At 37.3% G+C, this 13,858-nt stretch overlaps 1 protein-coding gene across 1 annotated transcript in view; it reads right to left on the bottom strand.

The window, feature by feature from the left end:
• The window catches only part of AGPAT5 (1-acylglycerol-3-phosphate O-acyltransferase 5), a 56,095-nt gene that overhangs the window by 34,748 nt on the left and 7,489 nt on the right, over window positions 1–13,858 (bottom strand). Inside the window, exons 2-4 of the mRNA XM_053939008.1 lie at window positions 5,907–5,976; window positions 5,583–5,698; window positions 375–464 (exon numbers count right to left, since the gene is read on the bottom strand). Coding sequence (XP_053794983.1) covers window positions 375–464; window positions 5,583–5,698; window positions 5,907–5,976 — 276 coding nt within the window. The remainder of the gene's footprint in view (window positions 1–374; window positions 465–5,582; window positions 5,699–5,906; window positions 5,977–13,858) is intronic.

Raw genomic sequence — 13,858 nt, forward strand, 5'->3', positions numbered from 1 at the left:
TTTAGAAGTCGAGTGTATCAGTCTCTGACAAGCACACAGTAGTCAAAATGTTGTCTTTTGAAACAGAATGTTTCTCTTTTGAAATAGAGATTTCTCAAGGAAGGTACTATAGTTCATGTTCTAAGTCCAGATCCCCCTTGCCCTCTACAGAGAGGACCACAAAGTTCCTGTCAGTCATAAAGAACCAGTCAAACTTTCCTCAGTTTAATTAGAGGTATCACTCCAATCACAGAAAGTAACTGTAAAAACACAGAAAGAAAACAAATCCGTGATTACCATCTTAGTAGTTTGTGGATATCGGGCATGGCTCTTTTCTCCAACAAGCCTTTGCCATTAAAAAAGTCAAAGAAATGAGAAGGAAGGTATAAGCTTACTGGAGTCTCAGCTTTCATCTGGGCCCGCAACTTCTCTCTCATTTCTTTCTCATTGAATTTGGCACTTCTTTTTACATAGACTCCTCCATGCTATAAGAGAGGAAAAAAAAGGGAAAGCATTAAATATTTAAGTAGTTTAATGTAGAATAGCTGATCGAAGAACAAACAAGAGACAATGACAGGTCACCTTTATGACTCACGCTGCAAATTGCCTACAAGACATTTTCTCCTATCGCAAAAACATGTGAAACTAATTTTACATTCGCATATACTTTAGCTCACAGAATTGATTTAAATAAAAATCAGATATAAAAAAACCCAATGCATAAAACACTTGGAGTGTCTTATTCAAAGGCGTTAACTAATTAACTGGAAGATGGCATTAAAAGTGACCCCAGAGTATTTATTCCTGGCAACGCTGACATGCAGCTTCATTTGTGTATCAAGGGAAAATCACAGAACTGAAATTACTCACATGCCAGTACTTACAGGTCAATGCTTTCAATTCTATGTGCCTTCTCTTAAACAGTAACTAATGCAAATACTGGGAATGCAAGTATCATATTTCTACATACAAGATTTATCAATAGCACAAAAGTAACTAGCGTAGGTCTTGAAAACCTTCATGCACTTTACTAGAGAACCAGACTTTTAATAAAGAAGTTATATACCAAGATAATAATTGAATAAGTAAACCAAAATCTTCACAAAGCAAAGAATTCTATAGAGGTATTTTTACTGAAAAATTTTATAAAAAGTAAAACTATGTGCTGGAAGAGATTCATTATATAACTTGTTGCACACAACTTATCACAAAACTTCAGTAAAAGTACACACAAAGAGAAATTTGCTCTATCATTTCCGTCTTCCACCACATTGTTTTATCTACAGAGAAAGAGTATGTAAACAAACATGCACCAACTATGAACTACTGATACAATGAAATCTGGAAAAAACATTATTAGCTTGCAAATAACAGAATTTCAGGTTTAAGGTACATTGTTTTCATGGGTTTTCTGACTGACTCCATAACTTGGTAATACTCTTTTCTGTTCACCATGACAATTGGTAATACGATTTGTCAGACAACTTCTGTCTATTTACGGTTTTGCATGCTCTTAACAGAAAGGTGACAGTAAGATTAAAACTATTAAGAGCCGAGCCTCATTCAAATACCTGATCTCATGAAAAGATACAGGGGGTGGTGGCTGGGTGCAGAGCTATGTCCCTGGCATGGACAGGAATAAAATTTGAGGGGTTAGGAGGAGGTGGGCAGAAGAGGTGGTCATGCAAAGTGCTTTCAGCACTTGCTTTTCATGGTGTGGAGAGAGGGCTGCTTAGCTTTTGGTGTTTGATGTGACTTTTGAGTTGTTCTTCAAAAACTGTAATGAAAGGGAACAGAAAGCCAATGATGCATTAACTGCATACTAAATATTCTGTCTTAACTTTATCATCTGTGGTTCCCTCCCAAGGTGAAGTAGCTAGCTCTAACACTCAGTTCTGCTGCTGTGACTGGCAGGGGACCAAAACCATGAAGAGAATTCCCCAGCTCACTGAGCTTGGCTGTGGCATAGTATTGGGACCATCCCACAAGCAGTTTAACAGTTTCAGACAGAAAGCAGCATGAACAGAAAAACGTTTCTTCAGCTGTGTAGAAAATAGCCTCACATTATCTCCACACTCCACATAAAAGACTGTTTTCAAGATCTGACACTATTAAAGGGAAACAGAAGTCTTAAGCAGACTAAAGTACTGTATTCTGACACCCAACACAAGCACCCCTTCCAGGAATGGCAAACTCAGTTTGGTATGGGAAAAAATTAATCTACTATATAAGATTTCCATGTAATGGGTAGGTCATCATTCTCTGTGAGCTCAGCTACATCAAGCTTTGATAAATGAGAGAAACCTGGAATTGAGGTATTCCCTCATCATCAAATTACTAATCAGCTGCAGTAAACTGGAAAAATACTGAAGCAACCTTGTTTGATTTGTCTACTTGGACAAACAAAGTTACTATTGGACTTTCTGGTCAGGGACGCACAGCATGACACCAAAGATAGATCTGGTGTTGCATGTCAGACATTTTAATGCTCAGAAATAGATTTGCACTTCTCAAGTAAATGAGCACAGTCATGTAACATAAGAACAGACAAAGTATCACAAGATCAGCGTTCACTGCATTCACTCCAACTCCACCACTATGGCAGGTTCCTGTGGCTCAGGGATACAAACATAAAGAGAGGCAGGATATGTGGCTAAAACTCAGGAACAGCGAAAAGTGTGCACAAGCTGATGCTGAATAACAGAAAAGATAAAGACATACTCTCTATGTTAGAAAGTCAAGCAAACTGTGGGGTATCAAAAATAATTTTCAAAATTACATCCCAGCCTCATCAGAGGTATAAGATAAATAGAAACAAATTGGATAGTATAAGCAAATAGGAGAGATGGAATGAATTGATAGCAAATGATAGAGGCAAAAAAATATTTCAGATCTACCCAAAAATAATAAAGACAGTTTTAGGAAAATAAATCAGTTCTACTTAATAAATCACATTTGGAATATAATAGGTTAATTTAAGTGTTCCTTTTCTTTCCTTGCTATTAGATAGATGCCTCAAAGAAGAATGCTAGATATGTGATTGTATATAGCTCAAATTCCCCAACTTGTATTGCATTTCCTTTTCAGTAAGAGATCAAATATATGAACGCTCTTCAAAACAGATTTCTGGAAGTACTGTTTTTAAGGTTATAATTTTTTTCCGCTGTACTTTAAAAGCCCCTCTCTCTGTCAACAATGGATTGTGTTTACAAATATACTTCCTTTGTGCCTGAATTTTGCTCTCCTGGACATCCAGAACACGTTTATTTCCAAACAGGATGTTTACCTGAGGAAGGGAATATGAATTCCGTAAGCATGGCGTAATTATGTGGCTCTGGAAACTTTTAGTGGAGTGTAAGTGACATCACTGACAGAACATCAACAGGAAGGGCAGGAAGTGTTTTATGTTTTTGCACTGTTTGGTGTGATAAAAACAATAAAAATACCTATTAGCTTGCACTGCAGGCCTTCTGCATCCCGTCTCAGTCATTTAGCCCTATATGCATCACCACTGCCTGTCAATTGTGTCACTGATTTAAATATATATATAAAAGTATATATAATCATCCCCCACTAAATCTTGCAGAGGTTTTATTTCTTGAGGATCCAAATCTGAATAGATTTTATTTAATATATACATGTTTTAATTAAAAATGTAGGTAACATTCAGATTAATTTCCACAGGAACCTCCTTTTAACAGTCAATATACAGCTCAGGAAACTGAGCACCGGATATTCCACATAACAAAAGTAATTTTCCAAAATCTTGAAAAAAAATTTCCAGAAATCTAGTGACAGTGGGTGGAATATATATATCCTGTTTGTATTTTAATTAAAGCAGACTTAAATCACCACCACTGTAATGACTAAAGGCAAGAACAAAGAGCAAAATATTTCCATGCAGCAGATCAGTCACTTTGGTGGACAAAAAATGTAGAGAAGCATTAAGGGCAAGCATTAGACAAGTGAGAATTCCATTTTCTCCTTATGCATACACTTAGTGAGGTATGACAGGGTCTGACAGTTTGTAGTTATTTAGGGGACAGGGACAGCAGACCTACCAATAAAAGAAATTGTGAATAGTTTTCTCATTTTCTCTGCAGCATATACTTCTCCAAACATACTGCATTTAGCAGAAAAAAAGTCAATCACCCATGCTCCAGCCCAGATCTACAGCCTACTCACTAAAGTGCTCATCCAAAAGACAACAAAGATTTTCAACCATGAAACTGAAGACATTGGATGTGCTGCAAAGATGAGGGAGAGTAAATCCTCCTATTTGGACATACACTTGTAGTTGCCTACTCTTCATACACTCCTTTACAAATTAATATATAGTTCCAATCATACCCAGCATAATATTTTTCTCAATGTTCTCCACCTTCTTGCCCTCTTGGACAGGATTGACAGTCAATTCAATCAAACTGTCTAATTGTATTAGAAGTATTCTCCTATGTATGTGGGTGTTTTTTTGTTTTGTTTTGGTTGGGGTTTTGGGTTTTTTTGGGTTTTTTGGGGGGTTGTTGTTTTATTTTTCATTTCTTTGCCTAGGCAATGAGGTGAAGGACAGAAAGCAGATTAATATTCAGAGAGCACATTAAAAGCAAATGGAGAAGACAAAGGAGAGAAGTCTTATTGAACAAACACTTTGGAACCACTACCCAAAACGCTATCCATTTCTATTTTGATAACTAAGCACCCATCTAAATCCTGAGATAAGTACCATGAAGCCATTTCTGCTCACCTAGAAAAAGGCCAGTACTTCCAAAACTATCCACTTCTACATTTTATTTTGTTTCACATAGAAATAGGTCTGCTTTCAGAAAAAGCAAACAGCAGACATGACAAGTAGACAAGCCATCTACACCAGTCTCCACCATTTTAGACTGAAGATCATATCCACTCAGTATGGTGGCTGCTCAGTGAACATGGCCCACTGTTTCTCAGTAATTGTATAAAATTGAGTCACATCAGGTTGAGCTCTCAGACTAGGAGTAACAAAAGGAATATTATGCAGAAAGAGGAGAAAGAAAAAGGTGAGAATACTGTTAGACTCAGGTTTTTGCTTAATTGAAGTCCAAAATAACCATCACCATTTTCAAGGAGGCAGGATCTGCCTTTCCTCCACACTACGCAAAGATCCAATTTTTCTCTTTTATATTGTGCTTAAAACCTAAATAACTGAAATACAAAGAAGTACATTAAACAGTAATGTCAATTTACTCCCAATTTGTAGCATGATACAGAGCAAAAAACATCTGTTTACACCTTCTGCTAACCTTCTGAGAGCATGACTACACACTGGAGCTTTAGACTGTAAAAAGAACAAAGTTTCAGAATATTCTGAAATACTCCTAAAAGACTCTAAAGTTTTATTCTATCCATAGTAAGTATTCATTTAGAAAAGTAAACTGAATCTTTAGTAACTGTTTCTTAACTAAGATACACATCTAACTACACTGAGTGAAGCCAGTTGCTTTCATGTTTAAATAATTGAATGCCTGCTCAGAACTACACCTTCACAGCATGCAATGGAAAACAGGGAGAAAGTACATCTTACATGTTTGACTCACAAACAGCAAGGAAAGAGTGAAGTGGCTCACCTGTGAAAAGTACCACCCGTACAGTGGAAGCCATTTTAAGCCATCCTTCAAGACATAGCGGACGTGCCCAAGAGCGTTCTGCCTGATCGCCAGCATGTCCGCGATAATCCAATCAACTGCAGCAACAAAAGCCCAAAGCAATCAGCTAAATTACCTCTTAATTGCCACTGATGAAACAAAAAGTACATATTGTATGAATAAACGTCATAAAAGGTTTTTGAGCTAGAAGTTCTTGCTTGTTAGGGCAAGCCTGGAAAGAGACACAGCAAACAGACAAGCAGATTTTTAAAATCTATAAAAGTGTTAAGAAAACAAATTACAAACCTGTACACTGATGATTTGATAAATATATTACATTTTCTTTATTTTTTGGCAAATCCCCGTAGATAATTACCTAAAAAAAAAAATATGCAGTATTACTTTATAATTTATTTTCATTGCATTAGGCAATGATGAGAAGCAATGCAGTAATAGGCTTTTTACTAAGAAAACTGTCAGCAAGTTAGCATCATTAACAGACAAACACCCTATCACTACATCAGTACCCACCGCACAGACAACTGTCTTATCAACAAAGCTGTAAATATTAATGTGGGCTTAAGAAACTTATTCTGTTCTTGTGCCATAGCCCCAGAACTGGATCCATGGAATGTGACCTTCAGCCACAAGCTTCCTATATTAATATAATTGAAGTTAATGGGGAATCACAGACGTGTACAAAATCACCATTTATTTATACATCTAATGAATAAGACACACTTTATCCAGACACTTGCTGTCATTCAACCTAAAATGGTAAATTTTCCTGGATTAAATCAAGAACAAAATCTCAACCATTTGCCATTATTTTAACCATGAAGAGTGAGGTTAAAGGGTGCCTTTAAATTAGTCTGTGGCTTCCAAATAGCAGGTTTTTTTAATATGTTTTTCCTCTGCTATATTAAAGACACACTTCAGCCTTGTAGTGTCTCATCCCTGAAAGGCAATGGTCTACTAGCAAAATAATCTTCTGAGAGCATGACTACAAAACAAGATGCTGATGCTAGAATCTTGGTCTAAAATGGATTCATTAAATTAATGAATTAATTAAAATGGATTCATTAAATTAATTAATTTCTCATTTTAGACTTGAAAATAATTTTAATTCTGGACTGAAGAACCAATCCAGCTGTTCAATTACATTTAACAAACATTTTCATTACTTAGTGAAGCATAGTTTTTCTAACCAGTACATTCTAGGTAGGCATTCACCATTGTTCTGCCAATGGATGTACTCATTGTTTCTAGAAGTTGGCTGTATCAGACAAAAATGCTACTTTGAAATTATTCCATTTACCAAAAAAGCAAAGTGCTATATGGAAGGTTTACCCACTTATTTTCATCACTTCCTTAGTCTGGGCAATACTGGAATTTCATCAGGAAGAACTAACATTCATATCTTAATTGCTATCATTTATATGCCAAGTCTCATATTGATCCTTATAGGAGGTCTCTATATCAGCATTTCTGGAAACTCTGTCCATCTCTCAGGTAGCCTGTGATAGTGGATGGCTATTGTCTCATGTTGTTAACTCTAGGCAAAAACCCCACAAAAACACTGTATGTTTCACATTCCTGCTGTTTCTTCTTTGAAAATACAACCACACTGTTGATCAAGTTTTGTTTTCAAGGCCAAAACCAGATATTGGCGAAATGAGATCTCAGTTAATATGTGAGCAAGAGATTATTCAGCATAGAGTAAAAGAGGATATAACTTGAGTTATTTTTTTCCAAAAACAAAAAAGAAAAGGCATGCACAATAAATTCTAACTGAACAACATTTGTAACAAGTCAGTTGACAAGTATGGTCTGAACAGTATCTGAGAAATTTGAACAAGATTCTGCTATAGGAGTAGTCTTCTCATTGAAGTACCAGAATTTATAACCTGACACTAGGTACCACACAGAGTTTAGAGCAAGGTAGCAGTCGGAGGGTTGACCTTACAATTCAGATGCACAAATTCCTCAGAAATAAATCCTCCTACTCTCACTTATAGAGTTAAAACTTCATTTCACAAGTGTACGCTTTCCTCGCACTGTTACGCATGATGTCCATAAATACTACTCTCTTTAATTTCAAGTTAAGACTCCACTATGCAGTTTCTGGCAAAGAGAATTTTAGAGTAAGAGAAAAGGTCCAATATAACAAATCATTAAACCAGAAGGTCCTGAATGTTATTTGAGCTTTTCTAAAATGTAGAAAAAAAATAAGAACAAGAGGAAAACAAAACCTGCCCTTGACCCCAAGAGCTGCCCTACACAAGAAACAGGGTTTGAAATATACAATTTTTAACTTCAACTTCTAAATATTTCCACTTTAATGTACCAAGTCAAAATCTCAGTGCAATCAGACCCACAATTTAAAGCATTTGCTTTGGACTATTGCATGGGTAAAAACAAATATAAAGGATCATTCCCATAAAAAAATATATATGCCAGTGTCTGCCAAATATAACAGTTAATCTGTGTAATTTTTTATTTCAGTAAGATTGGATCTAGTTCACTTTTTAACCCCAGAGGAACACCCACTCACTGTTCCTGTAAACAACTTCTATGCACAACATTATGGCTTACCCTAAGGGTTAGATGTGTTTGCATGTAATGGACCAAAATCTTTTACTCATGATAAAACACACAGCCAAACCATTGTACAGAACTAAAAAAAGAAAAAAATCTTATTTATATTAGTTCTCATTAAACACACAAAACCTGGATGTTTTATTTCAAAGCAAAGGTAAGAATGAGAAAATCTGAAAGCTCTATTTTGTTTGCTCAGATGGCTCAGCCTAAGAGGATGCACCGGCTTTATCTGCATCATCCACTTCAGCACCGCCCATCTCACTGATCTCGAGGAATGGCTGACACAGTTCATCAAAGGCCAGCAAACAGCTATTCACCTTAGACACTCAGTTAAAGAACTGAGCTACAAACTTACAACTGTTACTACAAGTAGCTAAGAATGGCAACTTCCAGCCACTTCTCCTGCAGTCCCAGGAGACACTTACTCTGTGGGCACCCACGCAGCTCTCCTGAGACCAAAGCATTTTTGCTTTATCAGGCTTCTGAAAATATTCACCATCCAAAACAGAAGGGTAGCAGTTAAGAGCTTTGAATCCTACAGAAATGTCCTTTTCCCTTTGAGATGGTGTCTGAGGAATTAACCTGCCTGTGTATAAGCAGGAGAAGAGTCTGCTCAGGACAAGACTCCAATTTCTGGCCATCTGATGTGTTTAGGTAAACCAGAGCACCTAAAGTATATTCTAGCTGCAGAAGGAAACAATACAGTACTCTTCTTCATAGCCTCCAGAAAACCTTGGACTCCCTGCTGTTTTTCTTAGCTAACTTCGCAGAATTCCTTGCTGCAAAGGCTGTGCAGCCTCTAACTCTTTCTCATTTTGCTGGTACAGATGCTTGGGGGCCACAGTGAATTACAGAATCACAGGATATTCTGAGTTGGAAGGGATCCACAAAGATCCTCAAGTTCACCTCTTACGCAAATGCCCATATGGGGATCGACCCATACCTTGGCGCTTCCAGCACTGTGCTGTAAGGCAGCACTGGAGTGACTCACCTGGGACAGCAGTGCAGGAACAGCAGTCCACAGCGCCCACCTGTATTCAAGCCCCTCTGGATGCAACCTGAAGATATCAGAGTGGCTTAAAGACTCCCAGCCCTCCTAGAGGAGCAGTCCTGCTCCCAGGATGTGCAGAGCATCAGCAGGGGTGGCCTTTTCCCCTGCAGCCAGTGCCGAGGAAGCAGTGCAGGACATGAAGGACGTGCTTGGGAGGCAATTTGAATTTTCACATATTTCATGCACAGCTCTCCAGACACTACAGTTTACATATATTCTACCTATCTATCAGCTTAATGAACTGATAAGTGCCCTGTCAGCCACAATGAAGCAAGAGAGAAACCTGTTCATTTAGAATAGAATCCGCTGTTAAAAAAAAAAGGCACAATGAAGTCAAGCAAAGAAAACAAGTCAATAGGAAGAACAACAAAGCAAGCCAAAGTAAGCAGAGATTTGAGGGAAAATGTTTAAAATGCAGATGTAAACTCTAACACTGCAAATATTACTTGTGTACACAACTCTGAAATGTGTGCTTTTAGCCATGTTTTGGTTGCTTCACAGCCCAGTTCACAGTAATGGGTAATACAGTTAGTACTAATGTGGGCCTTTCACATCTGTTTACACAGCAGCACTGTCAAACTCAATACAGTGAACTCTCAAATACAGGAAACTGGATTCTATTAGATCCCTTCCGTGGAAAGGCTGGTACCCAGCTTCCATGGATGCCATACACCAAGCTGTTCACAGGCTCAGCAGCCACAAGACACATCTCAGGGTGTCCTGTCCAGGTGAAGCTTTGATGAATTAGCAGGAAGTTATAAGTAGTTCTTCTGGAAGAATGTGCTAATTCAGTGATAGGCTGATCTAGGCATGCAAATGGGAGCTCCTGGGTGATCTGGTGACACCAGTTTCAGCTTCCCTACTAGACTGCTTTTTCCAGTGAAACATACTCGACAACAGCTTTGCTAATTGTGGTAGGTCACGTAGCAATATGAAACAGTCCTGTAGGGCAGCCACACCCAAATAACCCATAATTTGCACACGTTTTCACTGAAACAAGGTGGACACTCCTAACTTAGAGTTAAGAATTTTATTTCTTGCTTATGAAATCTTTACATACCAAAGAAAATTAAACAGATAATTTAATCACATCCTAGCAGTAGCAGCTCAGTAAACACTGCCATGGCAACAAAAAAAATGTAGGTAAAAGTAACATACTATCAGAAGATCTGCTTGCAGGTCAACTGGTGATCACATGAAGGTCCTAGCAAAGAGATTACCTTAATATTGTAATTGGATGTGGCTGATAATGGGAGCAGTTAGAAGCTGCTCTGCAAGCAGATCTTCTGATAGTGTGACTTCTGCTTCATCAGCATTAAGGCAATACAACTGGTTATTGCTGGTAAAAACTTGGGCCAACTCATCCGGTTATCAGTCCACCAGCACACTCAGTCTTGGTTCCTCAGACTTCTTAACCCTCCTCCCTTCTCTATTCAAAGAAATCAGATGTGAACTAAAGAATGATGTTCCTATCTTTGCTGTTAGTTCAGCAAACTTATGTTTACTGAAGTACTTTGTGAAAGCAGAGCACTGTGTTCAGGAAGAACATCAGCTTCAAGCACAGGCAATAGAAACTGGAAAGAGGGATAAAAGCAGGATAACAGGGGGAGAACATTCCTTCCCTCTTCTGAAGAAGGTGTCAAGACATCAACACTTAAAAAGGACCACACAGACTTCCTACGCAGCTGTACTATCCTCACAAAATGCACCTCTCTCCACTTCACTGTTTCTTCTCGATTAATAATTGTGACTGTGTGCTCTTTGGGCCAAGAGTATCTCTGTTAGCTGGGCACTACTACAGCGTGTCTACAAAAATAAATAGCATCCTAAAACGTATTTCTGATCTGTTTGTTACAAACTCTGGATACAATTTTCTGGTGAAAGGGTGGAGCTTGCATGACAAACCACCAAAACAACAAGCATGAACCCTGCAGCACTGCTGCAGGCATCAAAAACCTGCCTCATGTCTCAAGTCCTTTCAGCTTCCAAAGAAAGCACCTCAGACCATAGAATCTATTTACCCTGTTTGACCAGAAGCAGGCTCAAGAAAGGATACAGATAGGCAATCTGTACTTGGGGCTGACAAATATCACAGGTTTTCAGATGTCTTACTATAAGCATTTTAAATGTTTCTTTTTCTTCACAAAAGACAAAGAAGCACTTTTATTCTCATTTAACAGATACAGGTTTCACTTGCATACAGCAAAAGGAATATGAATAGAACAGAAGAGGAAGGACTTTGATGTTATAAGTTGCATTTTCTCTAGATCTGAAAAAAAGTTTATAAATTTTCTAGAAATACCTATAGGACACAAAGCTTTAAGGTAACGATCATACTTTTGCTACATGTCATAACCTTTTTAGAGACTATCTGCTCAACACAGAATTGCACAAGTCTGAAGTCTGCTGCTCAGACAGCTCTAGCAAGCTCAGTAGCAAACCATAAAATCACAAAATAATCCATTTCATTGAAGCAGAGTTCTTTCAAACATTCTGCAGCTATGTATTTTACTGGGGTTCAGTGGAAAAGAACATTGCTAAGAGATTCAGCTCTGGAGAATATTGAAAAGATTCCTATACATAATGTAATTCAATTTATTTTTTAAATACATTTGTGACTTGATTCAACCAGAGAGCATAGAACTTTAGAAAATACACTTACTGTCATTAATTTCCTTTTTGTAAGAAAACTATAGTAGCAACCTATTTAGATTAAGTAGGAATAAATCATATCATGAGATGTTAAATATGAAGCCTGTACATTCTTATTTTCATAAGAAAATAAGCCTTTTAGCCTTATGGTCTAAATTGACAAACTTTTATGAGTGGTTGGTTATACTTCATTCCATATATTAGATACATGTATAAAAGTAATTTTGTTCTGATGCTGACTGTAAAGGCTTTACAGATTCTGAGCAGAATTAAAGATAATTGTCCCTTGTACTCCTTAGCTCTCTGATGAATCCTTAAGAAAATTTTAAAATAAGCATCTGTATATCTTAAATGTTCCAGCCGATAACAGGAAAACCCCCCAAGATTTACCATGATTTTAATTTTAAGATTCTGACATCTAAAGTCTGAAAAAATTCTATTTTCAGTGCCCAAATAATTTACAGATCTTTCTCCAAATCACTTGCTTTTGATTACAGTGCAGTTCAATGGCACAAATCCACCATTTCAATCAGTGACCACCTGGGAAAAATCAAAGTACCCAACTTTCATCATAAATCACTAGTAATGAAATTTTTAAAATAATAACTGCATATACTTCAGACATATCTGAAAGGTTATTATTTATATGATGAGATTTCAACAGGAGTGTTTTTCTGAACGTTCGGCATCTTGGTATTACATAAAATCTGAACATGTACAAGAGTGAAAGTAACATAGTACAAGAGTGAAAGTAAATATTCCACCTGTCTCAGTGAGAGAAAGCCTCCTTTATAAGCCTTTTGCATCTCTAGAGACTTCTTCATGCATATTTTTGTAATTTCCTTAAAAGAAGGGCAAAAGCAACCCACACTTAATGTAGCCATTGTTTACTTTATTACCCTTCTGTAGTGGAAAATACGTAATGTCCATTTAAGCTCACTCTGGAAATACCCTTGCCCACCACACATGAGCAGGAAACCTTGTGGCACTCTGCAGCGTTTCCTCCAGCCAGAGCTCTTTGTAACAGGAACTTTGTTTTTAAATGCCTTGGGCTCCACGGAGGGTTTGCATCTCTAGTTGTAATATTGTTACAAGTGTTTGTATCAAGTAGAGACTGAAAGCTGTTGTGAAGCTATCAGTGAGTTGACATGAATGAGGATGATTATGAAACATCTCAAGTCTCTGCTTGTGATTGTGGAATAGGATTTTTGAAAGCTTTTCCACATATCGTCAGTAAGTATATAGAATTTAAGCACTCTGTGAACAGTGAGACAAAGGAATCACTACACAGCATAAGAACATGTAGGGAGGTATCTGCAACAATTCTGCCTCCAGAATTGAACCCAGTAAACTGATCAGCCGCAAAAATCACCACATTAAAATCACTCTCATCTGCTCACCACCACAGCATGCGAATGAGCCAGTTCACGTGCACCTTGCTTGGAACTATGCACTGTTTGCTTACTCAAAAAGAAACATACATGCCCTCAGATTCCCTCGTAGCCATAAGAAATGGAACAAAGTAAGAAAGAATTCAAGTCAATCCATAAGTTCACCAGCTAAAATTATTTCAACTACCACAATACAGTTCAAAGCAATCCAAACTAAATTTTTTTTATAGCTAGTAATGAGATAAAATACAAATTTGACCAAATCATGTGTAGTTTATTTTACATTTAAAAAATCAAACTAGCATAAATGCTATTTCCTACTGCCACAGAGGATCTAGTTGTAACAGAGAAGATGACAAGTAGTATATGACAGAAATGAACAAAAGAAAATAATTCCCCTGGCTTTTTTATACCAAATCCCTTCATAGGATAAATTCAAAATGACAGAAGAGAGATTAAAGAGTATTTTTTCCCTGAGAAGTTATCCTTCCTCGTAATTGTAATGTCAAAATCCCTGACATCTGAGCCTACTTTATCTAACACAACTAAAACTGAGAAAAAAA

This window comes from Vidua chalybeata, chromosome 3 (genome assembly GCF_026979565.1).
Source record: "Vidua chalybeata isolate OUT-0048 chromosome 3, bVidCha1 merged haplotype, whole genome shotgun sequence".
Taxonomy (NCBI): Eukaryota; Metazoa; Chordata; class Aves; order Passeriformes; family Viduidae; genus Vidua; species Vidua chalybeata.